A 26,918-nucleotide genomic window follows, 5' to 3' on the forward strand; every position below is an offset into this window, starting at 1 on the left:
AGGAGGCTGATTAGGCATAGAAGGTGTTGAGCCCAGAGTGAGGAATCTCATCACCCATACTAATGACATGCCATTCCTGTGCTGAGAGCCCAAGCCCTGGGCATGGACTAGTCTCTGTCAGCCACCTCTAGCTACTGTGTTCATTAAGGCCAACAATGTAATTACAATTCACAGATACTGTGTTGGCTTAATTACAGTCTGATTATTAGGCTGATATTTGTTGGAATAATCAGACCCTTTAAAAGTGGATTTATATTTGCATGGAATTAAAGCTTTGATTTTATTAGTGTATCACAAACTGCCTGATTTCTGAGTGAGTATATGCTGTAGATGTGGTTTAAAGAGGCGAGCTTAAAGAATCTCAGCGTCGGGGTATAAATGTTTACATCAGTAAAGTATTTACATGAGAATAAACAAACACAAAAGACTTCTTCAGTCTTCACATAAGCTCACAGATGGAAATCTCTGAGTGACAAATCATCCAAGAGATGCCTTCGTCTGATTGTGGGAAATGTTTTTCTCTGCTACATATGTTCCACCTATAGCCAGACAAAAAAAATCAAAAATCAAAATGTGGACTGCATTACAGTGGATTATTCTGATTCCATAGACACTCACTGTAATTGGGAGCACTCCCGAACAAAATGCAGGGATGGTCCCCAGAGGTAGGGCCATTATGCCCATGTCTATGCAGCTCAGAAGTGGCTATAATCTTTCATCCAAATCATGTGACATAAACACCCCCAGAGCCAAATTCTTCCACTAATGTAATCAGAGATCTTACACGGGTTTGTGCTGTAGCTGAATACAGTCCTACACATTTGCAGAAATGTACCTTTATATAGTTTGAAGTCATACATTTTTCATATATTCATTCTTACATGTATCGTCATCAGCATATTTTTCTGTATGAGTCCAAAGATATAGTCTGTGGATTATATTGCTAAACATGACATTTTGAATACATAGAAATCAAATGTTGTGTATACGAAACAATTTGGAGATTGTTTATTTGAGTTACTAGGTGATTTGTTTAAAATCTCAACCTTCTCACGTGCCAGGTTGGATTTGACAGAGCTGACCTATGTGTCTCTATTTTTTCCCAGCTCGTTTTATTCCGTGAGTTGCTCGTGGCTATCGTTTTGTTTCTGTGTGTGTGGATCGAGCAGGTCTGCGGGGTTTTGAATCTCACTCTGTGTTCTGTAGGAGACTGCTGACAGATGTCGACCTAACACGAGCCCCTGTCTGTGAAAGCTATAGTTTTATCCTGTAGCTCAGCACTGGTATCAACATTCTCCTGCAGCTTTGGGAGGTACTCATCTCTGTGCACGAAGTGATGTGCGTGTGTATATGTGTGTGTATATGTGCCTGCAGGCTTCCCAGCGACAGCATATGGACCGGTGGCGGCGGCGGCAGTAGCGGCAGCGCGTGGCTCAGGTAGGGGGGCCCGTGGAAGAGGCGGCTACTTGGCGTACCCACAGAGCACAGGGCCAGGTAAACGCTCTGTCCATGTTCTGTGTGGCTGCTGCTCTCTTCAACTTCTCCTGCTCTGCTTCTCCCCATAGACATAGTTCCCTCAGCCCCCAACACACTTGGCAACATTTTGAATTTAGGCTCACATACATATTTAATCCAAAATATCTACATACACATCCTTTCAGACATAGCCCTAGCCGCTCCAGATCCCTCTAAAACATGAACCGGCAGCTTTAATTCCAATTCTCTCATCTGGAAGATTTTTAAGGGCTGATGACAAAGCACGACAAATTTTAATATGAATTCCGCTCATGTATGATAACATAGCTCTGTTTACTTTTGAGACAGTAAAAGTCTTCCCAGGAGGAAATTTCTGAAGCAAAACCTTAATGAAGAGGCGATCCGCGGTCTAAAACATCTGTACTCGAAGCTCTCAGGGTTTTAGCATTAATAAGAAATGGTTACACATGCAAGAAAATCTGATCTTAAAGCAGCTTAGGGCAAATAAAAAAGTCTTTCCTTAATATCTTCTTCTCAGAGTATGTCTATAAATATTTTCAGATTCAAAAATTGAGAATATTGTAACCCATGAAGCTAGGTAATGAATTTCCAGTTTGTCTCAGTATTAAACTACCCGAATGGACATTTTCCTTTGCCTCGTCCAGATATTTGTCATTTAGGTTAAACTAAGTTACGTAATGTTTGGTCTAATGGTGGATTGTCTCTTAAAAGAAATAAATGAGGAGAAAGCAGTGGAGTACAGTAATGGCAGTCATCTTTGCTCCCAGACACTTTTCTTACAACCTGATCATCAAAGCACCGTGAACCTCGGGTGCCTTTGTGATCACCGTTGTGTCGGTTCTTTACGAACGTCAGCTTATCCTGTGTTGCTCTATATCTGTAAATACAGACGTTTAATAGGGAAATTGGAAAGATTAGTCGGTGCTTTAGCTGCCTGCTTGTAGAGATCAACTTTAAGTACACACGCACTCGAGGAAAGCGTTCTGACAGCACACACCCCATTCGCAAGCAGATGAATATCTGCCAAGAGATTTGTACCAAAAAAACAGGATGCAAGTTTCTTTCTGTCTTAAACAGCATTGATCAACTTGTCGGCTTCATTTAGACATCCTGTTTTTTCCCCCACCCTTACAACTGTAGATCATTCAATAGCTGTCAATAATAGCTCCCCTGACTGAACACACAGCCTCCAGGCAGTGAGGAAAAACTGTCTTTCCTAATCAGACATACTATTTGAAGCTTGTTGGAGCAAATGTGTTTTAATTGTAACTCAGATGTTGCCTGGTTTGTGCAGTGGCTTACAGATATAAAGTCAGGAGACAATTGGTGTTTAATGACATGTGCTGTGATGTGAAATGCACACTATTGCACATGAGCACACTGACAGCTACAGTACGGGCGCACACTACCTGCACGCACGCACACACGAATGCAGACAAGCAAGCTCACGCTCTTCTTCTCATTTGAACTTAATTCAAATCAACAGAGGGAACACTGGAAGCCAATCAGATGCTCTTTCTCTCACATCAAGCTATTTGATTTTGTATTTTGAAAACAAAGAACTTAACCAACAATTGCAATGAACATCACTAAGAAGCAGGAATGTTGATTTGGGGTTAGCAGCAGCCAGGAAGCAAGAGACGTGATGGCAGCTATTATGTACAGTTTAATTCTGACAGCTGCAAATGGAAGGGAGACAAGTAAATGATTATGAACAGGGGCGAAGGGGGAGGGGTGTCAGAGTGAAAAACAGTGACATCATGGGCCTGTTTTAGAGTACTTAAACAGCCACGAGACAGTTTAAGGAGAACTCTTTAGAAAAATGGCAGAATGTGTCTGAAAAGCAGAAAATGGAACAACAATAATAACAGCAGCAAAATGTGGAATATGAGCATAATTTGACTGAGCTCATAAAATGTCAGCAGATCTAAAACAGCTGTATTCTGTTTTATTGTTGCCATTTAATATCCGCTCTGTTCTCGGGAGAAAAACTTAACAAATGCCTCTTGACGATCCAACGAGAGCAGCTCTCCATCTCGTGGCTTTGAGTCGCAAATGATTTATTAGAAGTCCTCAAGATGACGCCATTAACACGCAGCGTGGAATAATACATGGAGTGCTCTCCTCTCTGCGCAGACACAAACCAAACAGAGGACACAGGTTGTTTAGACTTGACCTTCCTCTCTGTTTGTGTCATCTGGGAACGTTGCTGCATCTCCATCCCGTCGTAACATTTAATTTGCAGCACGCTCGGCCCGGGGTGTCAGTCCAGGAATAGCAATGCTCTTGCTTTCATTTTTGCTAAATTCTCCACGTTTAGTGCAGACGTACATGTGGATTCCATGTGCTTTGACTCCACCTACAGTTTCCATAGAGCACCACATATTATATATGTGCTTGTGGACTTTGACCCAGGAGGAGAGAAGAATTGGCGATGATATTTCACCTGAACCGGATGCCACAGGCTTTAAATAAAAGTAAAAATGCACACTTGATAATCACGAGATATAAGTGGAATGCTACAGGAAAGCTTTTTGTGTAGGTCGAGGCTTGTTTGGAGATTGGCAGCGATACACAAAGAGAGTGTTGTGAAAATGAGGAAGACATTTTCCATCAGTGACAGAGGGCACTTTCGCCCGACTCCCAGTGCTCAGCAGACAGAATGACAGCATGCTGACCTCTCTCTGTGCGACAGACCACTGCTGATGACAAGGTGTATTTTGGATGGCAGTGGCCTGCTTCCTGCAGGAAACCATAGACACAGCTAAGTGGGCCTGTGCCACTTTTTCTTTGATCTATTACCATGTGTTTTATTGCTTAATCTTATTTTTTTTGCACTATATATTTTAACACTACTGCACTACCTTTCTTGCCTGTTTCCAGGCAATAAAAACTGCCAGTCAGCAGGGGGGGAAAATAAAACACAGAGTTAACGGTTACTACTCAGACAGGCTAATAAAAAGCAAAAGCAGTGATTGGTGTAATTCCAAATGGGTTTTTTTGCAAAAGGTTGGTGTTTGGTGTGCATTTGAAGAGGTGGTTTTTTTTGCTACTCTGATCCCCATCAGGTAGTATCTTGCACCTCTCAAGTGCAACAACGCTTGAGGGGTAGTCTTGATGTGTGTTTTTGGGGACGTTTGAGAAACTAGCTTCAGGCGAGAGGTAGATCAGAGAGATGTGGCTACTTGACAGAGTTTACCATTGCCTGGAGGTGGAAAGGTGCCAGTCCATACTTGGATTTTTAGGCTGGTATCAAGCTATGACTGGGTGCCAGTGGAGGTTTTAAAAGGCAGTCGTATTGTAGCAGTTGGAAAGGCTGAGCATCTGTATATTAAGGCTAACATTGAGGAAATTACTTATTTGCCTGTATTTTAAACACGTACACTTTAACCTCTGCTGTGTATGTGAAGAACAAACCAGTAAATAGAGAAAAAGAGCCATTGTTGCCACAGTTATTGAGACCGACAGGTAGTTTATTGGGGAACTGAATGGTAAAAATTAGACATACATGTCAACAACAACCTGACCATTGAAATGCACGCTGAGAACATCACTCTGAATATTATAAATGGATATCTAACAAATAAAACACGTGGAGAAAGTTAGTAATTTAGCCATTCTTTTTAAGGTCTTCTTTCCTCCTCATTGTGGTACTCTTTCTCCATTTTAAAGTAGACTTATGTGAAATCTCCTGTGCGCTGTCAGATGAAAACTGAGAAAATGCAACTGATGCAGATGGTTCTGACAGTCCAGGGAACTTCAAAGGTCCCAGTGTACTCTGGTTGAGTGTTTTCCTGAGTCCCTCTGAGCTTTCTGAGAAGCTCAAATGTCAGTCTCAGATCTCTGCTCTACCTGCAGTGTACACAAAGCACATCTAACTGCATTTACAGGTCTGGGTACTTGCTATGTACAGTATGTCTGACTTGACTCAGGTGCTCGAAACTGAAATAGAGTGGCTGTGGCCAGCCCTATGAATAAATTGTGCTGCAGTATAAATTGCAGAGGTGGCCCTGCCAGTTTTATTGGGATTTAGGATAGTCGTCACATCATTTAAAACCCATTCCTCCCCTCAGTTAGCTGCTCCTCTTCTTTGTTCTGATCTCACGTTTTCTCATCTCACTTCTCCTTCCACCTCTTTTATTTCCCAGCGATTAAAAGAAAGGAAAAGTGACAGTCATTTCCAAGTTAAGATTATTATCAATTTCCTCCCAACAAGCTCTGTGATCTTCTGCAGTGCCTGAGAGGAGAGTAGGACTGGCTATGTGCACGAGGCTTAATCAGTCTGGCTCTTAGTGAGCATGGGTCCATTTGTCCCAGATGCTAATCTGCAGAGCTCAGCTCTGAGGCCAGAAGCACTTTACATGTATTTGCTGCAAAATAACATGAGCAGGCATGCCAAGCCCATCCTGCTCGGGTTTTTGTCTAAGGCCCAGGGAAAGATTTGACACATCGGGGAGGGCAAAGCGTCCCTTTGCACCTCCACCACAAAGCGGTGGTTCACAGCTGTGGGGAGCAGATGCTCTGAGGTTACAGGCACAGGCCTTCGGGGACATCACCGCTCTGCCCTCCAGGGGCTGCATACATAACACACTCTTCAAAGAAAACTTAATGCTAGGAAGGTATTTTGCTGTCAGTTCTGTGACTTCAGCTTAGAAATATAGTATGTGTTCGATACGATAGTGCATTATGTGGTTATTGCAGAACACTGCAGAATGCTTACTTTGCAAAAAGAAGCGCATAGTTTTCTCCACACTGTGTGGCTACATACTGTAGTGGTTTACATGTTCATGTGCAAATGAAAGGTTGCTGGTTTACTTCCAGTCAGAGACAAAAATCCCCTTAGAGTTGTGTTGGTAAGGGCATCCGGAGTAAAACTGCAAACTCAGACATGCGACCCTGCTGTGATGGTCCTTTGTGAACGAGGGAGCAGACAAAAGTAGCATCTGCAGTCTTTTCCACCCTAACAATAACACGTGAAATAAATGGATGTGAGATTTAGCAACCCATTAACGTACAATCTCTGAGTAAGCATTGCTCTAAGAGTCGGTTCCTCTTTGATTTATTCATATATTCTTCCCTCTGTGTCTAAATGACCATTAGACGTAGCCAGCATCGCGCTCAGATTTCACTCACAGAGAGTCTTAGATTTCTTCAGACCACTTAAGCCTGACCAGACATGTTTGAAAAAAATGTGTTTAGCCAAAAGGCCAGCGCTGTCAGCTCTGGGGCTGCTCACGATGGGATAATCTGCGCCGACTGTCGATAACCGAGCGCCCTTTCTCAGTCCCAACCAGACCCGATCCCTCACAGGTTAAAATCTGCATTAAAATCATTTAGCATGGCCTGTCTGGGCTTTGCTGCTGCAAATTATTGCAAGCGGATTTCTTTCTCTGTTGCACATTGTTTTGCCCGTGATTCTGCGCTCACACTTTCTCTTGGCGCTTGGCACTTTCCACAAGTCGTTCCCCAAGGTAAATCCATATCTCTGTTGAGTTTGCCCGTTACGGGAAGGAGTGGCAAGAAAAGGCAAGAGCAGGCATAAAATGAAAAGTAAAGAAAACAGAGGCCTCAGTATGGGTGAGTAAATGCAAGAAGAAATCATCTGTTAAAATTCATTAGCCAAGCTTCTCTGAACACAAAATGACAAGACATTAAATATGTATTATTTATGAAATGTCTGTGCTCTCTGAAAAGGGTGTCTAGTGCTGTTAATTACTCAGCCATTCATTCAGAAAAGATTATTTCAAATGGAAAGTGAAAGCAAGGCTAGACAGCAAAAGAGCTGTTAGTTTCTTTCACGCTATTTTTAAATGACATTGGTGAAAATGGAAAAGCTAATTATGGTAGCTCTAAAATTCAAAGCTAATTTGAGAAGCAGCATGTCAGGTTTATTGACATCTTCTGCAGAGTGATGTGGTTTGATGGCCACCGAGGAATCTTGCTGGTGCCGCAAGGGAAAGGGAGGAGTGGCTGCATGAAAATTTCTATTTGCAGAACTTGGTGATAGATTTTTATATTCCCCGATGCCTGGTATTTGTTGACTGCGTAAATAACAGATATCTTCATGTATATTCAAAGCTTCTTGCACATGAAAAGTCAATATTTTGGTGACGATCAGAATTCCAAACAGAGGCCTTTTAGCGAACCCTTGCACAGTAGAAGATGTGGACAAAGTGTTTTCCTCTGATTTTAAAATGAGAATGATCCCAAACTCGACAAAGACTCCTGGTAAACCTTTTCACATCCTGAAGACCCACGAGGCCATATTTTATCATCAGTCTGATTATGGGGTTCTTTTATTTTCCAACTTGTGGGGAAAAAAAGAAGACTACTTTCAAGGTTTGTGATTCCTCCTTAAAGGCAGTCACCTGGCAAAGTGGGACTGAGAACAGGGCATTTATCCACTTAAAGAGAGCCACCCCAATGATGTCAGTAACAGATGACTGCAAGACACTCCCCTCTCTATCGCCTCACAGCCGGTTTTGGTCACTGAGGGCAGAAGGGAAGGAGGGTGGGGGCAGGGGAGATAATTATCAGTATAAATGAAGCCCTGCGAACGATTCGCACTGCTGGGTCCCCTGATATAGTCTCCAAGGCAACCTCAACACGCTCATTTGTTTTGTAGATGAGTAATTACATCCAATTAGTGGCCAGTGGAAAAAAGGAGTCCAAGAAAGGCCCATTGTTCTGGATAGATTGTGTGAATATTAATAGTGGGACGGTCTGAGGCACAGCGATATGATCGGTGATACTCATGCAGCTGTGGGCACACTCTGCCCATTCTCGTCCTGCATAACAGATCAGATAGCCACTGATGAAAATATATGGCTTTGCGAGTGTGGGCCTGCATGTTTGTGTCTCTGTTGTGCTCCTGTGCCAAACAAAGCCAGTTCCTACCTGAGCCTCCCTCACCAACCTCGAGCTCTAAATGTTTCAGATTTTATTTGCCAGTATTTGCAGCGCCTTATTCCCTTATTTTTCTCTAACCGAGCCCTGCCCAGTTTGTGGTAATTGATACTTTTAAAGGCTAAATTGCATAAGATTGGTGTTTATTGTCCTTGGCACGTGTTTGGGTTTTTTCTTCTTCTTTTTTTAATGAATGATAAACTGTATGGATCTGCATCTGATCCTCAACCCAGTTGATTGTTGTATGTTTTTTGGCCTGTTGTGTTGCAGTTTTCCATTTATTGTTGTCGTGAGCTTCTTTGAGTATCATCCAACATCATTTTAAGACCTCTGGCTGCAACTGGTGGTTGCAGTTGTCACGTTTGAACAAATTTTCTTCCCAGTGAGCAAAAAAAGTCTTCTGTTCACATAAAACTTTAGTTTTCTGGGTAAGTAGGAAAGTTGTTTAGAAAGACACAAAGGGTCTCACTGGGTTGGAACCTCACCTCAAATTAAAGGCTTCTCGTTATTTTTCATGTCAACCCTGACCACAGGTTTAAAGATGCACCCACTTCAGCTGATTGCTTTTAATACTATTTTTGCTTCAGTAGCCCTAATACCGTAGTTTAATGTCAGTTTTGTCTAAACAATAATAACAGTAATTATCAACCTAAATCCAGCAAATCACCTACATCTACTCGAGAGTGTGCATGTCATCTACACCTTCCTAATGCTGCTACTTCACAAGATCACACTGATTACAATATGGTTCATTTTCAGCTGCCTTTATTGTCGGTTTTATATCGTATGAAAGTGACTTTTTTTTTATTGTACACTCACAAGGCGAGTTTGCACCGTTTTAAACTGGTGATATATTTGGAATGGATTCCTTATGAATCCCTAATAACGTGGTTTGTGCTATTGTCAATGTTTTTTCCCCATTATAATTATTCCATTGATCCAGCTTTTCCTCATTAGCAAGGCCAATCAATTTTCAGTGACATTTTTCTAAGTGAAGTAAATGGAATGATTGCTTCTTGAGCTTTGTTCAATGTGTCAGGCTTTATGTGACGTACGTGGGAAGCCTGCCCTATTTGGAGCCTATAATTTGATGAGTGGGCAGACAGCCCACAAGTGGTGAGATCAGAGTGCTAAAAAGCATTGGCGGGGAGAAACATGGCTGGTGCTTACTTTCCATTTGGCAGAAGTGGACTGTCTCACTCTGAATGGGTAGAGGTGAAGTGGCTTTGAATGGCTATTCGCTCCAGGACCCAAATAAAAAAACAAACACACAGCAGGGGAAACCCAGCATGGAAAAGCCGGTGTCACCAATCTCAGTCCCTGAGTAGATTAACTCTCTTATCAAAGAGGTGTGAGAAGGAGCAGTTTCTTTTAATTGCACTCTTTATATGAGCAGCTTGCCACAGATTAAGAGAACAAGCAATAAATGTCAGCACGACTTATTGCTGAATGACATTTTCTAAACTGTTGATAATCCACCATCTGTGTCAAAGAAAGAATTCGAAGAGGCCAATCTAAGACGTGCTCAGAGTACTTAGTACACTTGAGAATTCTTATCATCAATAAACATGAACGTGTCATTCACATAAAAAGCTTATCAGTTTTTATTGGTCCAAAAAAAAACGAGGGGTTTAAATTAATTATCGATCAGTGCGCTCTGTGTTTCTTTTCATTTAAATGACAAAAGCTTCCTCCAGGTACGTCAAGTAAGAACTGTCGGTTTGAAATGAGAAATGTATTGACCTGCTTTGACCTGATTCTTAGATTTTTTTTAATTTATTTTTTTAGCTCACTCATTAATGCTTGCAAACAAACACTGGGACAGGTCAGTTATGCAAAGCTGTGGCCTTACTGTGTATTTTGTATTTATTGCTTTTGGTCCATTTCAATTAAGTTAATGAGCAGTTTTTAATTATATCCTTTCATGGAATTATTTTATACGTCCATTATTTTCAAGTTAGTGTATATACAATATAGCTGAACATAGCAAACACGGACCATATGCCAGGGGGTCTGGCCACATGGCAGGAGCTGCTGGGGAGGGAGGGCAGGGAGGGCCAACTAAAGCAGACAAAATATAAGGATGTGACCTTAAAATGGTGTAAAGCACCATCGAGCTATGCTTATCAATCTGGACACTTTGACTATGACAATGAACAAGTTGATTTCCACAATGATGGAGTCCCCTCCCCTCCCCCTCCCCACCCTATACTGTATCTCCCAGGCCTCCCCGATTATGGGTTTTACTCTGCGCCCAGTGACCAGAGGGGGGGGCCCTGCTCCTTTGCTGACTATGGCTCCCTGGGGCCCCAAGCGGCTCAGATGCTGCACAGTGAGCATGCCACCTCCGCCTGCAACTCCCCCCTACAGCACCTACACAGCCCGGATCAATTTAAGAACCCAGGTTTGTATCTGAGCATCTATCTCATCCACATTTTGGACTTTTCAGTTTGATTCATGACATTTTTCCATGCAGATGATCTAATCTTTTTTATACACATATACATATTTTCTCTTACTTTTGTTGAGGAAAAAAAATCCCTTTGAAAAATGATGATTAAAAAATGTCTTGCTGACAAAGTAGTATTGCATGTTCTTCCTCCTTTTTTTTTCTCCAGTTTTTAATGTAGATCTTTTGTTCCTTTGTGAAGTTATGTTCCAGCCCCTGCTTGCACATAAGGGGGTCGACATATACAGAATGTAATCCTTCATTTGCATGTGAACCAAATAACTACTGATGATGTCTGAGAGTACACTGGCCACTCTGACAGAGCTCAGGTTTATGTTAATTTGGAACAGCAAAGGAGAGAGCAAGTGTGGGAGTGAGTGCCATTTTTTTTCAGTCAAGCCCTTTAGGAATTCTTAGTGTAAGAGTGATTGCCGTATTATTAGTGTGTGAAATTGGTAGAAATGCTGTACAGTGTTGAACACTTAATAGACAACTTTTTTTTTGCATAATACAGCCATTACTCCGCAACACAAGCACATTTTCTTCTTCTGTGCTTTTTTTCTGATCTTCTCTCTTATGTAATCATAGCTGTTAAAAAGCAAGGGATGAGACTAAGTCAAATGGAGTTCATGTTGCGATTTCAGTAACTGCGAGCTTTATGCAGATAAATTAAATAGAATTTCAACCTGATATTTTTTGTTTGAGAGCAGACAGGAATTTTTAATATATGCTGACTTTTAAAATAAAAGTGTTTATGTCAAATGTGTGTCATGGTGATGGCGGTCTTTTGACTGTGTTTTTACAGACAGTGTTTCTTTCATTAAATTCCTGCTTAGTGGAATATCGTCATGAGATCATGGGAACCCAGTGTATAATCATCCAATCAACCACTACTCTGGCTGTCTTTCCACCCAACAGTATAACTGTTTTAAAAAAAAAAAAAAAGACAAATATACATATAGAAAGCAAAGCGATTTGTCCTGTCAGTCTTTTTGGGCTGAGGTCATGAGTGCGGGCAAGATTTTTCCCCCTAATGGTTAAAGTGTTGGCCAGCTGCCCCCGGCAGATGTTGGCATTTACTACAGGCTGTCTGTGTAACCTTTAGTACAGCTAGCAGACAAAAAAATGCACAAGACGAGCCTTTTAAAGACAACAAATTATAGAGATGTGACTTTGTGGGGTTGTAAAGGAATTGTTGGAGGCTTTTGTGATAATGCTTGTACACATGAGGCAGCAACATCAGCACTAACTGTTTGAGAAAACACTTTTCTTCTTATAGATTTGCTAAGCAGCGTGGACTGTTTGATGGGATAAACATCTATATAGGAGAGGGAAAGAGCTGATTTCTTCCCATCGCTGCAAGTACACATCAATCGCCCTTGTCTGTCGATTGTGAGGCTAAGTGACGTGCTGATTTATAGTATTTGATAGGCGATTTGGAGCAGTTAAGTAAAGAGTAAAGAGGTGTTTAGGTCAAAAGTCATGTTGCCTCAGCTCTTTAGCAGCACCTAATGAATATGTCTCTGCTGCACGCATGGCCCCTGAAATATTCGTTGAGTTGTTGAAGCTGAAGCTTGTCTCACCTGAGAGGGGACGTTCAAATCCTGAGTGAGTCAGCGTAGCTTAATTGCGTCGTAGCACGTGGGCGTTGTCTGTGGAATAGACTTGGAATCTGCAGCCAACCTTGAGCCTATGTGAAATTCAGAGACATTTAATTGTGGGTGTTTTGAAGGAGATAAAATTAAATCAGAATGTTTGACAAAAATGTAATTGACTTATAAATTACACAAGTATACAAAAACATCCGGAGATGGCAACTCCCACCAAGTGCATCGTTGCAGGACGTAAAAAAAAAATGATAATAAAAAAATAATAAAAATCTCTCTCCATGCTTTTTCATGAGATATATTATTCAATATGGTTTCTTGAAATTTTATTTCAAGGTCAACTTTGACCTTGGTGCTGACAATGAAGGTCAAGGTCAAATGCTTAGCCAACCTAGGTACTCATGCCCTCTGAGGCCTAGTATACTGTTCTAAAATTTGAAGACGATCCATAAAAAAATTGTGGGTAATATAAAGGGTTTAAAAAAAAAGAAGAAGAAAAGTTTACATTTAGTGTGACCTTAACCTTAAACCAATTTTCATTAAAATTGAACCAGCTTGAGCTGTTATTGGTATCTACCGTCCCACAACATTTGAAAATGATATCTTGAAAACTTTGGACGCTAGATTGCTAACGAGCAGACAGACAAACGAACAGAACCGATTAAAAGCTTCCTCCCTTCAAAGGGCAGAAAATTAGATTTAAAGATATGAATTCTTTAAATAACTGATCGTATCTGTTACAAACACAAGATTGATCATTTTCTCTCCAATCTTTTTTTTTTTTTTGTCTTTATGAAAAAAGGATGTATATTCCAGATAATAACAGAAAAATGCGTTACAGTGGAGTCTGGCGTTCTTTTGGCTAAATGCACAAACCACTGCAGCCTCTACATCAAAAAATTACTTTCACTGAGAGAGGGGTGAGCTGCACTCCAATAAAAATCACCAGTTACAGGAAATGAGGATTGCCATTTCAACTGGAAAAAAAAATCCTTAATTATATAATAAGCCAGCCTACTGGGGGCTGTGTGGGCAAGATAAGCGCACTAGCAACTCTCCGTTTAAAGTCCTTACAGTTACAGCAGTGTCAACTCCACTAGATATATGTTTAGTGAGATGGCTTCATTTTCCTAGAGTGCCACACATAAATATCTGAAGCATGCTTTGAGGTGCTTCCAGTGAACCTAACCTGTCTGTTGCGGCTTTGATAGATGGAGCGGTGATACGTTAAACAAGGTGACAATGATAGTTAGTTTACCGTGTGTGTGTGTGTGTGTGTGTGTGTGTGTGTGTGTGTGTCTCCATCAGCGCGTTGGAGCCACAGCAGTCACACTGTGTCTTTTTCCATGCTCTACAAAGACCTCCTCTCAGGCATCACAGGGTTCATGAGCTAATATATATACACAAGATGGAGCATTTTCTGTGGTCGGAGGATTTTTCTTTTTAATGCAGTTGCACAGTTTTTTTTCACAGTTTGTCTGTGAATAAGGGTGAGATGGAGGGTTATGCGAAGCTGACAGCAAAGGAGATTGCTGTTAAGAGATCACTGCATTTTTCTTTCTCCCCGGCTGTTTTTCCTTGTATTGCCAGTGTTATTGGCCTTTAGCAGGCATATGGATTTTCAAAAGGCATTTTATTATACTGAGTTGCTCTTACTCACAGGGCAAAAGGTGGTAAGTCACGTACAGTATTTCTTTTTTATCCCCCACCCTACGAGTTTGGACCTGCCGACGAACTCGGGTCAGGCTTTTATATTTCCTCAGTTTCCCTCCTTCTCTTGCCTGACATACCCATTTTATTTTATGCTGGAAGTTACTCTTGCAGACTAAAAAGCTGAAAAGTGCTAAGTATTATATGATTTTGTTTTGGGGGGTTTTTTTTGGGGGGGGGGGGGGGTATACTTAGTAGATCATATAAGAAAATAGAAGGTAGTATTTCAAATTCTGGGGCTCAGAATGCTCACCAAAAATTTCAGATCCTCATAATCCTTTGTTCCTCTACTTAGCTACAGCCGATGTCGCTGTACAAGTACTCCTTCACATTATGCATGTCAACATTTACACTGCAACCTTACTAGTTTATTAGCATGATGGAAGTATTTTTAGCAACGTGCCTGTTTTGTGTTGTGCATGACTATACAAAGTGAATGTTATTCCCGTGCATAATACACGCAGCATGTAGATTATATTTAGAATCTCATACTGGATTCACCCCTAATTTTGCTTGTTTGGTATGAAATTAAGCCAAAATCCTGCACCATTTTTCAGTCGATTACAAATTAAATTGAACGCGCAGCATCAAATACAGTAACCTGTAATATGAGCAAGCTCTTCAAGACAAATGTATGAATCCAGTAATGCGTTCTTTTGATTTCAATTTGCCCATTGAGTCACAAGAGTAAGGATATACTGATCTTTGTTGGGGGTTTCTGAGCTGCTCCGCTCCTCGCTGTGTTTGTATGCAGGTGCCAACCCGTCAAGGCCCGGAGGTTTCCCCGGCGCTAATAGTCCAGGGCCTGTGGCTGACCTATATGGACCTAGCAGCCAGGATTCAGCTGTGGGCAACTACATCAGTGCTGCTAGCCCTCAGCCTGGCTCTGGCTTTGGCCCCAGCATCACAGTAAGTACTAAAATTCCGACTGCACCTCCTGCTTCTTCTTCTGCACTAAAATTAGACGTTACAAAAAATGCAAATGGGCTTCAATTGCAACATTCTGTAAAGCAGCTCAGTGTTTGCATAAAAAGTAGCATTTATTCTTTTACTGAATTGACTAAAAATAATCACTGCTGTCGTCTTAGAAAATATCCAGGGAAGCATTTTTGCTGCTGTCAGGTTCAGGGCTCCCATAATAATGTAGTACATCAGTGTTAAAGCCCATCGCAGCTCTGTAAGTTATCTGTGTCAAAAGCAAATGTTTTTCCCCTCTAGCTGTTGCACAAATCACCTCACTTCAGATCCAGCATCACCTGCCCAGAACAAATTTCTTTTATTTTTAGAACCCCATCTGTCCCAGAGCTGGAGTTCACTCCATTGCTAGGACGATGCTCCCACACAGGTTTTTGTGTCTCCCAGTGCCCTTGTCCAGTTAGGCTTGCTCAGCCACATGCTGTTGAACTTTTCTCTCTGATCGGTTAGCAGCTGGTCGCCAAGTCAGTGCGTAAGTGTTAGGACTACAAAGGAAGAAGAGGTGACGGTAATAAAGAGAATATTGTGAGGGATTTCCCCATCAGAGTGCTAATAATCCCACCTTCCTTTGAAGGTGAAGAAAAAGACATTAAAATTGTGCTCTCAAACTCCGTGTTCTCTGTGAACCGATCTATTATCATAAGTGTTGGAGAGATCATCTTAAAGCCAGTAGGAACATCTTTACTTCTAAAAGGAACTCTAAGAAGAAAGTTTAGCCATTCAGATTCATTCCTCTTATTTCCCGTGTTTTCCCAACATTGCAGCAGTTTGAGTCTATGCAGGGTGGAAACCTAGCAAGAGCTAGTTTACTAAAGACATATGTAATGGCTTAACAAGGATTATTTCTACATTCAAAATAAATGAGACTTAGCAGTCAGTTCCCATCATAAACTACTCCCTCTCTGTTTTTTAGCATTCCTAAGACAGTTTTCTGAGAGCAGCCAAAGACTGAATGAGCCAAAGTTAAATCTGATGTACTTAGCTTATTTACTGTCAATAAAGGAAAAGGCTCAAACGCCACGAAAGAAGACCCAATCAGCACTTTGTTTACTCGTACGTTAGTCTACCTTCGACCTCGCCGAGTAATTAAATTTTTTTACCGTGTGAATTTTCTGGCCCTAGCAAAGTGCAGCAGGATTTCAGTTCACATCGGAGCATGTTTGTGCTGCTTTACATGACTGAACTGAGTGACACAGTGTAAACTATAAAAATAACACCTGCTTTCTGCAACAAGCTCATTAATGCATGGCTTAACTGAGATGGAATAACGACAAGCCCATTAGTACAGCGAGCGAGCGCCGAAAAGACTACAGGGTGAAGACGCTCGTTCCAAACTTTATAGTCCACATCATTAACTTGAATTTCATGCTACAGTAAACAGATATTAATCTTTTTATTTATTTAGGTGATCCTCTGGTTGTGGTATTTTGTGGTGCTTTTTTCTTTTTTTAAAATCTAAGCCTTTGTGGCAAACTGTGGCTTATGCTGCATTCTGAAATCACACATGTTCTGAGAAGTACCACAGGAGATTTATCACGTTGTGCGCTTGAATCAGTTGAACTAAGTGCGGCGGTTTAGCGAAGATGTCGTGAATGTGGCGCTTGCACTATACGGCTGTAATGCCTTGTTGCTATTGGATAATGTCACAAATGTACAAAACAGGTAAAAGAGCTCGTTTAGATGTTTGCAGCCGTGCGTAATTGATTTATGATATCCACGCAAAGCAGAGCTTAAGAGAAAAAAAACATTTTAAAGCCTTTTTCCTCCCTGAGCAAAGCCCCTATTATTAATTGCTTTAGGTCCACTGGCTATCTGCTTTAATCTGCTGGTCTCAGTGTAGGAAGCAAAATATTTGCTATGAAACACCACGCTGGCTCATTTTCAAGGCAGATTTACCAGCAGATAGTTCACAGATGGAAATGAGGCCGTTTGTTACAATTATTTTCCATTTGTTGCAACAGTTTGAAGCCATAGTTTATTACTGAGTTAGAGAATAGAACAAGTCTTTCAACCCCCCCCCACCACAAAAATACAAAAAATTCGGAAGAGATGAGATTAATATTGAAGCAGCAGAGTGCAGCTGATTTATGAAAGAGGTGGGTGAAGAATATGCGGTGTATTTTACCAACATTATTCAAGCCGGGCCTTCCGATTCCCTTACAGAGAGTCAGTTTTTGCCCATAATACTACTAGACTAAATCACCACTTCAGAATCACAGCGAATCAATAAAGGAGAGGTGATGCAGCAGGCCTCTGACTTCCTGCTCCAGCCGAGATGATCTCTCTATTCAGAACATTAAAATAGGAAATGATTCAGAACTAAAATTCGCTTCATAATTCACTTCTTTACCGAGAACGCTGTTGAACCAAGCGCATATAAGATCGTCATATCTCAGGAGCTCACGGATGACTTCAGATTCACCGATTTGTCCTTCTGTCTCACGCTCCACTGATTTTATTAATCCCTTTAGCCAGTACGAAAACAGCTACTGCGAAGAAGCTTTAATGAACTTAACTGTTTTTTTATGCAAGACAATTAGAGCGCAATTAGCTGATTGAGGTGATAAAGACAAGCAAGCGCTGCTGAAAGTGCTTCTCTCCTTTTCACTGTTGTGTTTGAATCCAATCATTTTTTACAGACCTGTCAGTAGGAAAGCTCACAGTGTCCTGATAAGTGAGCCTCAGTAATAAAAGCCATTCAATAGTCAGAAGCACACTGATCTTACTGAAGGCTGTTTATGATCCTATTCTCGGCATTCTTTCAGATGAAATCACTTGTGTATGTTAGCATGAATGGGGATTGTGTGTATTATTACATATTTTGTATTTAGATCCTGTAATCTGAGTGCTGCATTGTTATAAGAGCTTGCATTATTAAATGCAGTATGAATCATTTACTGTACAGAGCATATCTAACTGTTTTTAATATCTTTTAGCATTACGTGGCTTTTTCTTCCTGTTGTAATGTTGCAATTATTCTTTTTGCAAGAGTGTTAAAAGAGTTGGTTTGATATTTCAGTATTCTCCTGCTCTGCTACTCAACATGATCACAACATTCACATTCATGCTAGCTGTGAAAAAAAAAGAAGTTGATATGATACTCACTTTTCTCTCTTTGAAATGCATACTGACAAAAGCACTAACTGTACACTTTTAGGGCCCGTTGATTGCGACAGCTTTTACAAATGGATACCATTGAACAGGTGGCCGGTTGCCATCTCATCAGAGGTATTGCATTTTATTTACTGTGCATTTCTATCAGTATCTATCTGTACTATGTGTTCATCGCATTAATCGTTGTTCCTTCACCTCTCTTTGGGGAAACACAGAGCTGGTAGTAACGTGTGAGTATGGCGAGGTGGTTTGTTTGAGGTCTTTCTCCAAAAACTAATAAATACAACTGATAAAAAGGACAGAAGGTTAGCAGACATTACGAGAATTTTAATCATTTTGTGATTGTTTATGAAGGAAAGCTTCATATCGGTTACCCACACACATACTACCGGTTCTTCAGTTTTTCTTTCCTCCTTCTTTTTGACATTTTGAAATGTTTCCATCCTAAAATAGTCACATGTCTGTGTAGAAAAATCACATGTCTTGCTATTCAACCAGAGGGGATGTCACAGTTTAAAGTGTTTTTGACCTAAGCTCTGGCTGTCCAAGGACAGGACTCTCATTACAATTCTTTCACAACATTTTAAATCGAAACTGCAAAATCTTTCACTAACAAGCAGCCGAGGTGTAGGAAGAATCTTTGAGGAAGGGAATTGCTTATTACTACATGACCTTCTTTTTGCTAACACTGTCCCTCATATGTACAGCCACAATGTCATATATAAAACCTTGTCTGCCCTACAGATACTTGTAGATGTTTGATGTGCATAAAATGTATTTTTGTATACGTTTTTAAACTTAGTACAAGAGTCCACAGCACGATATACCACACCTGCCACTTTATTAGGTACGTCAACGAGGATAACGAGCATGGGTATATTGTGGTCAAAGGGGATAGGTCAGATCAGTAACAGTAGGCTAGGCTGTAGCATTTAAACAGTGCTCAGTCGGTACCAATAGGCCCAAAGTTGGCAAAAAATATCACCGTCACACCACAACCAGTAGCCTGAAATGTTGATACAAGGCAGAATAGAGCAATGCTTTCATGTAGTTTCCACCACATTCTGGCTCTACCATCAGAATGAAATTGTTTTTTTCCCAGTTTTTTCCCACTTTTGAGGTTGGTGACCCCGTGCAAACTGTAGCCTCAGTTTACTGTTCTTATCTGACAGGAGTGGCAGGCAATGTGGTCTTCTGCTGCTGTCGGTTTAATTCCATCTAACCAATCAGCTACTGGCATGTGATTGGCCAGTAACTGGTATGAGCAGATATATCTAATAAAGTGGCAGGTCAGTATATATGCACAAATGCTAAATTAATAAGCCGTTTAAGTATATAGTGTGGTATTTGTGACAGCCTAGACTTTTTGTTATTGGACAGGCTGTTTTTACAGTAATTGGTGCTTCTGTTATGCTTGCAGGAAATTTTGACCTGTAGCAGTTTCTTAGAATCATATCCCAGTTATTCATGCTTCAGCAAGCCTGCAAAATACGTCACAGCGAGTATTATTTATGTTCGAGACTTACTCTAATTAAATGTATGCTTTCTAATGCTGTTGTTCCTTTTTTTCCTTCCTTTTTTTGTTGTTGTGTTTTTTCCTTTATCACCCAGCAGAGTATATCTGGTGGCCCAGGAAAGACAGGACGAAGTTTCTAATTGGCTTTGTGTGCAGGTGATGCTAATCCAACTTCAAGCACTACAGCGTCACCCCGGCAAAACGAACGAAAGTCGGAACCATATGAAGAAGAAAAGAAAATGTTTATCATCTCAGAAAAATAACAACTGCTGTACTATAATCCAAACCTCCTATAACTTTACAACCTGGTTTGGTATGATGTTTCACGTCGAGTTCATTCACCTACTTTCTTCCTCTGTTAGCTTTTCTTTTGATTAGCTTTGAGAGAGTCGTTTTAGTTGAACCTTTAATTTTGTGTCGTTTTTATTTTATTTTCTGGTATTGTTGTGTAAATCTTTTTTTTTTTTTTTGCTTTTTTTTTGCTTTTTTTTTTGCTTTTTTTCGTTTGAAGTACGGCGGTCATAGCCAAGAATATCTTCAAAGTCACGTCTTCATCTTTGTACCGGTGAGTCTAAAAGGAAAAAAGCTCGGGATGTTTCATTCAGTCTTTCTGCAAAAAAAAAAGAAAAGAAAGAAAACACAAGAAAAAAAAGCTCAGTGCGGAAAGACTCGGAGAAGAAAAAAAAACATTTTAAGGAAATTTTAAAGAAGGTATCTAAGTAATAAATCTTAGTAGCTGTTTTATTTCTTGTGATGTCTCATTGTTAACCATAATTACCTATTTTTGGGCAATACAAAGAGGACTCCAATATTTTTATGGTCCTTTTTTATAAGTGTTGTTTTTGTTGTTTAGAAATATATATATATGCTATAACAAATTTCATATAACTACATTGTGAATTCAAACTTGAGAAAAAGAAATGTAGCTGTACATATTATTCCAGTCACTGCATATAACCAACTCAGTGAGAGAATAGCATATTTTTGTGATGGTGTGTCAAAAGAACATGTTATAGCGTGTGAATAGAAGACAAAGCTGTAAACAGTTATTATTCTACTTTTTTTTTTTTCTGCTGGAAGACGGTATAACAACCCCACACGGAAACAAACACACGAACACACACACGCCTAGCGCACACACACTTGCTCTGTAAATACTGAAGCTGAATAATTTTACAAGTGTCATACCAGCAAAATTTACAAGCGGTGAGTCAACACAGTTTTGGAGAAATAATAATAATAATAATAATTTTAAAAAATAAAGAGCCTGATTGGTATCTTTTTGTCTAACTGTTACAGTATCAGTATCATTTCAAAGAGAAAGTTTAAAAGAAAAAAAAAGATGATTAAATCCAAAGCACACTGTACTTAGATCTGAAGATTAGAACTTGAAGCAGGCTCTGCGCATCCTGACACTTTTCTACTCTTGAGAGGAACTTGTTAGCTGCAATGTTGATGTTTGTTTCATCCTGCACGTTCCCGATTAGTTCTTTTTCTTTCCTTTGGAACACAACATCTGGGCTCTGTGCTCGAGTCTTTATGTAACGCTCGTTGTCCGACTCAGATCTTATTCTTTCTTTTTTTTTTGAGTGAATTAGGAAAGTAAACGTTTTGATACCATACCTCAGCCTTCCTGAGTTCTCTTATGGAATCATTGGCAGGTTTTTTAATTTATTCTAGTGGCAAAACAAATGAAAACACTGAAAGGTAATTAAGCAAGTAATCATTGCACTGTGAGTTGTAAAGTACAGGCCATTTTTTTCTATTTGCACATGTATATGTTGGCTTTTTTTAAAAAAAGAAAAAGGAAACTGCCCTGTGCTTTGGGATAGCATGAAGGATTTCGGAGCTGGCGTGTTCTCGACTTGACAAAACACTTGAGCGTTTTGAGGCGAGTTCACAGCGTGGGAAGAAGTAACTGGTTATGTTGCTGTGTACACTTGGATTTCTTTATAGAGTAGACCCATGTCTCATCTGACGATATTTAATACGGGGTCAAAAGATGACACTGAATAATTCACTATCTACCACTGCACCGGGTTTTCCACAGTACTTGTGGTCGATGGTTTTACTCGTGATGATGATTTATTAATAATAATCATAATAATAATAGGCTCCAGTATGCGTTCAAGTTTTGAAATTCGATGCCGCCGCAGATGCGTTTGCTGTTTTCCTTTTACCCGCGTCTCGTCTCATTTCTTTTCCTTTTAAAACAACCAGGTAAAGAACTATGCTGGATTACTTTTAAAGTAAACGATATGGAGGTGTGATCGAGTAATAATTTAAACAGTCAAGAGAAGAAGAAGAAAAAAAACAACAACTTGTAATGTTCAAATGTAAAAGAAAATAAGAAACACAAAACTATAAAAAAAGATGCTTCTTTGCTGATTTCAAGTTTAATCAGAGTTTTATTGATACTTTGTGGTTTATATATTAATAATTGTAATATACTATTAAAATGTACTGTGCATCCATTACTTTCTCTCTTTCCATTCCCCATCCTCAGAGATCCTACGATATTTTGTTGCTCATTCATGTACTTCATTAGTGTGTAAAGAAATCACAGTTAACTTGTAAACAGAGTGCTGTCTTTGATACCAGTGTAGTGCTCTTTGTTGTTCTCCCTTGCTCTACCTCTCCTTTCTCTCATATTTATCCCTCTCCCTCTTGCGCTCTTTTTCTATCTCCTGTAATTACAAAGTAGATGTTATAGAGGACTCATTAATATAATACTTGTAGTGAATAGTGGATTTAGGACCAGTCGAGATATACCTTTCTCTCAACGATCATGTTATTCTGGTATTTGCAGACAGTTATTTTGTTAGAGGTTCATTGTAATTTTTCCCTGTATGTTTTTTTTTTCTTTTCTTTTTTCTTTTGGTTTGGTTTTGCCACTCTCACATGGTTTCAGCTAACCAAAGCTCTCATGGATGAACAATAGAGAAATAGTTGCTGTAAGATGGAATTGTACACAAGGCATTATTTGGATCCCCACCCTTGAATGTTTTTAAAGGGGTGTGCCATACTACCTTAAATGCTAATGCTAGATATGCAAAACTTTTGTGTTTGATTGTTTCTTTCCTTTTTTTTTCAAGAGGGACACAAGCTGAAATCACGGGGAAAAAAAAACAATTTTTACTTAAGATATTTCATATTTTTTTAAGAGACATGCGAGTTATTACCACATACGTCATCAGTCACAGAGCTGTTTAAAGAGCCTCTTCTATCTTTTAATGTTTGTACACTTTGCAGATATCCCAGGCTCCTCTGGTGTCATTCTTTTTAGATGATACAGTTTTTGAGCTCTTATTTATTTGGGAACTGTTAATGACTTTTTTTAAAATCTTATTTGAATCTGTTAACAGTGTTTCTGACACTACAGAGGCATTACTGACACACACAGAGAAACACTGCAAATACTGAACAGAGAACCATTAGAGGAATATCAGCAGGTGCTGAGGGGTGTCGAGTTTGTCAGGTCTGATTAATAGAAAGTTAAATTCCTGTCCAGAGTTGGACCTGCAACCTGAAGCTGTGATGCATTGCCAAGCTAGAATAGATTATTATTAACAACCTTGTCAAAGGATGCCTGGACTTAACATGTTTAGATTTACACAAGCAAAAACAAAGTTATTAAAACAATGGGATTGCTGCTGGAGCCGCTGCTTGGACCCCAATACAGCCAGTGCAGTTGAGCCTTTTTGAGCATAATCTCTGTTTGCTAATTTACTGGCTCTTTAAATTAACGATTAATATTACTCTGTTGTTAATAAGTTAACATTAGTGCCCTCTTTCTTCCTAACCAGTCTGCACACAGCACATAGAGTACACAGCAGCTTTGTCAGTGATGCTAATAAGTTATCTTGTTTTGTTTTGGTTTTTTTTTAAAGTAAATGATGAAAGTAAATGATCTTTACTTTACTTTCTGAAGGTAAAATTGTTCTTTTTTAAAAATTAAAATTAGGCAGCGGCCAACTAACGCATATGTCAGTATCTTAGCGAGGTAGAGTGATCACTCACTTTAGAAAAATGCAGTATTTGTGGAAAAAGTTTTATTGTTTGAAATATAAAAAGAAATGTATTAATAGCAGAAGAACAATAACTGAACACATTTTGGTTATAATTTAATTCTCAAAGTAATAAAGAAATTCCTCCTGTTCATTTAAATATTTTAATTGTATAATTAACTCAAACGCAACCCAGTCGCGTTCCAGTTTTCTTGGCGTTTTTTCCAAACAGCATATACCAGAGCAGCAAGCACACACTACACTGTGCTGTCGCGGTGCCTGTTGTCTCTTAGTCTATAATTAACCCTTTTTCACTGGAAAGAAGGCTTGAAATGGCTTGTTTTCCCTCACACAATATCAAAATTGACTCTTCTATTGTTTTGTGATCCTGTAGCTTGGACTTTAAGGTAGCATGGCTCTGTTGCTGTAATTTCATTTTATCTCAAACTGACAGCAGTTTACAGCTGATGAATGTTACACATCTTAGTAGACTAGCTTATCCATTTGGGGAGAGGGGAGGGGACTTGGTTTAAGAAAAAAAAATAATCAAAAAAGAAAAAAAGTCAACCTGGAAGGTGTTGACATTTGTAGTGTACTACCGTATCCATTTAAACTTGAATCTCGAGGCAAGTGCTAGGCAATGGCCAAACAACCCCATCAGTTCGAGGTGGGGGTGGGGGGGGGAATCCCACCCTGAAACCGTACACACTTATGGGATTTCTGTCATCCTGGGTTCACAAGCGTTTTCTGAATATGAACAAACGTTTCCTAAAAGCTGGAACACCAGGCTTTACAGGCTCTGCTCCATTTCCAATGAATCAGACAGACTTTGAAGGCTCATTGAATGTTCTTGAGCATTTTTATCCAAAAAGAGGCTTACTCATAGTGGTGCTAATGGGTTTTTTGAAAAAGCAAAAAACCAGACAGTGTGCCCTTATCTCTGAGAGATACTGGATACCGTCACAGTGAACACAAAGTTAGGTCTTCGGCCAGTTCACAAAGTGACTCTCGCTAACAACGCTATTTAAAGTTTTTATGGCTCGATATATCAAAGATCAGTTCATGTTCACAAATCTGGACTGAACTCTTCAAGGTGACGGAAATGGCACAAGTTCGCCTGTACTACTGTGTTTTTGGGGTGAACTTCCCCTCCAGTCCAAACCATTGCCATCTCACGCCATGCTCATCGCCAAATATATACATATAATTGCAATATATATGTATATAGATGAATATATATACTTGCAATTCACGCTCATTTGAACTGAATAATATTAGACTGGAGACCTCAGCTGTATACAGAATAATCCTCGTCACACAGCCACGCCCAGGTTCATTTAGTCCACTCATCATTATTGGTTCGCCATCATGCGAGTTCTCCCCCGGCGTGTTGTCGAGGTTGGAGTGGACCGCACGGCCACGAGGGGTGTCCAGAGGCTCTTCAGACTGCACGGCCTGCAATGTGAGGCTCTGCCGTGTCTCCGCAGGCTGAGCGCAGAGCTCTCTCCACCGCTGTCTGCCCATTCCTAACACTTGCCCCTTTTTTTTATGTTAACCGACTTTTTATGGCGAGAGACAGACAGACTTGACTGACATCTGAAAGCATCTTTCAGGTTATCATATGGCTTGCTCAAGCCCTGTTGTAAAATATACTAAAATAATAATGATAATAATAATGGATGGGGGTCTCTCACATATCAAATGTGGAAAGTCTAATTTTATATTTGTATTTTCAAATAATAATATTGACAAAAAAATGTCTGTGAAAGGTTTCCATCCTCTACTGTGGTCCAGAAATCGATGTGTCTGTCTGGAAAATAAATAAAATAAACTGAATTGTTATATGACTTCTTTCCACTGTTGCGTAGTATTTGTGTTTTTCTGAACCCGAATATCACAGTGCAGATTTGTGGAAAACTATCACTATTATATCACAGAATTATGTTTATTTTCTGTTTTTTGTTTTTTTTTTTAAAAAAAGGGATAATATCATATCGCATTTTGACCGGACCACACACACTGCGCATGTTAGCTCCTGGGATCCTTCGAGGTCTCTCATAAGTCAGCAGGATTAATAGCCCAAGATGCATTTGGGGAAAATGGTGAGCAAACAAAGACTGACGTGTAATTCTGCTGCCCCTCAGTGGTCTCTCGCAGCGCCTGAGAAGATGCAGTGCTTTCAGGGAAGCACATTCGCCAGTGCCTTATTCTTCATCAGCGTCACATGGAGAGCATCAGCATTAGCCGAGGCTCGGTGTATAAACGGCTGGGGATGTGATAGAGTAGATGAGCAAACAGGGTGCTGCATGACAGGCCATTTCAGGGCCTTACAATAGTACCTTTTGATGCGTTTGTCACGCTGTGCTTAGTTCTGCTTCTTCCCGAGATGGAGAATTTAACCTCAGATGGCAGAAGCAAAAATCTGATTCCGAGTCATTTTCTGAGGTGAAACACTGACAATGAAGAAAAAATTCAGCTGCTTTCTGACTGGATCATTCCATTTTTTCACACATTTTTTACTAAACCTAACTCACAGACACACTAGGATAACAATAGTGTATTGAGTTCACGACAATAGATTTAAAACACCTTTTTTGTATATGTTTACCGTGATAGATGGCGATAGTTAAACATGACGCCGGTGGAATTCAGGGATCAGGATTTTTAATGTGGGTGCTTGTCAGGTGAGACCGACGGTCCGACAGCTCCATCACTCACTTAGACACGGCAATCCATAAATTCAGACTGAGATCAATACTCTTGGCTCAGCTCTGTTTTTCACAGCCGAGGCACTGCGAGTTTAGATCACGCTGCATTCATTTTTGTGTTTGTGTAATGAGCACAATGATGATCCAATTTGGCAGTGTGGGCTGTTTCACTTTCTTACAAAAGAAACTGCTCTGGATTTTCTTGCTGTCTGTCCGAGGAATTGACTCTTAGATTTGAAGAAATCAAAGCAAACATTAATACAGGCGAAACTTTAGAAGAAAAAGATGGTAAATATGAAAAATGGCTTAACCTCAGGCAGATGTGAACAGAGTTTGTCCAGACTCTGGTCACTGTAATTAGCAGACAAATCTGTCAAAGAGCCGATGCTCACGTTGACTGTGTTTTTAACTCAGAGGCCTAACTGCTTG

The 26,918-nt window shown here is 40.0% G+C and overlaps 1 protein-coding gene across 8 annotated transcripts in view; it reads left to right on the forward strand.

The window, feature by feature from the left end:
* Positions 1–25,628, forward strand: part of LOC147321283 (RNA-binding protein Musashi homolog 2) — a 277,095-nt gene extending 251,467 nt beyond the window's left edge. The window contains exons 11-15 of one of the 8 annotated variants that reach the window (XM_086309659.1): positions 1,375–1,494; positions 10,628–10,807; positions 14,924–15,078; positions 18,302–18,372; positions 19,870–25,628. In XM_086309659.1, the coding sequence (XP_086165785.1) occupies positions 1,375–1,494; positions 10,628–10,807; positions 14,924–15,078; positions 18,302–18,343 (497 nt within the window). In that variant the 3' untranslated portion in view covers positions 18,344–18,372; positions 19,870–25,628. The remainder of the gene's footprint in view (positions 1–1,374; positions 1,495–10,627; positions 10,808–14,923; positions 15,079–18,301; positions 18,373–19,869) is intronic. The other 7 variants (XM_086309661.1, XM_086309658.1, XM_086309660.1 and 4 more) reach the window with 7 other exon arrangements.
* Positions 25,629–26,918: the final 1,290 nt, after the last annotated feature.

The sequence above is a fragment of the Aulonocara sp. 'chitande type north' Nkhata Bay genome, linkage group LG10 (assembly GCF_057382095.1).
Source record: "Aulonocara sp. 'chitande type north' Nkhata Bay isolate Kocher_YH1m ecotype deep benthic linkage group LG10, A_spYH_male_GT1.1, whole genome shotgun sequence".
Classification (NCBI taxonomy): domain Eukaryota; kingdom Metazoa; phylum Chordata; class Actinopteri; order Cichliformes; family Cichlidae; genus Aulonocara; species Aulonocara sp. 'chitande type north' Nkhata Bay.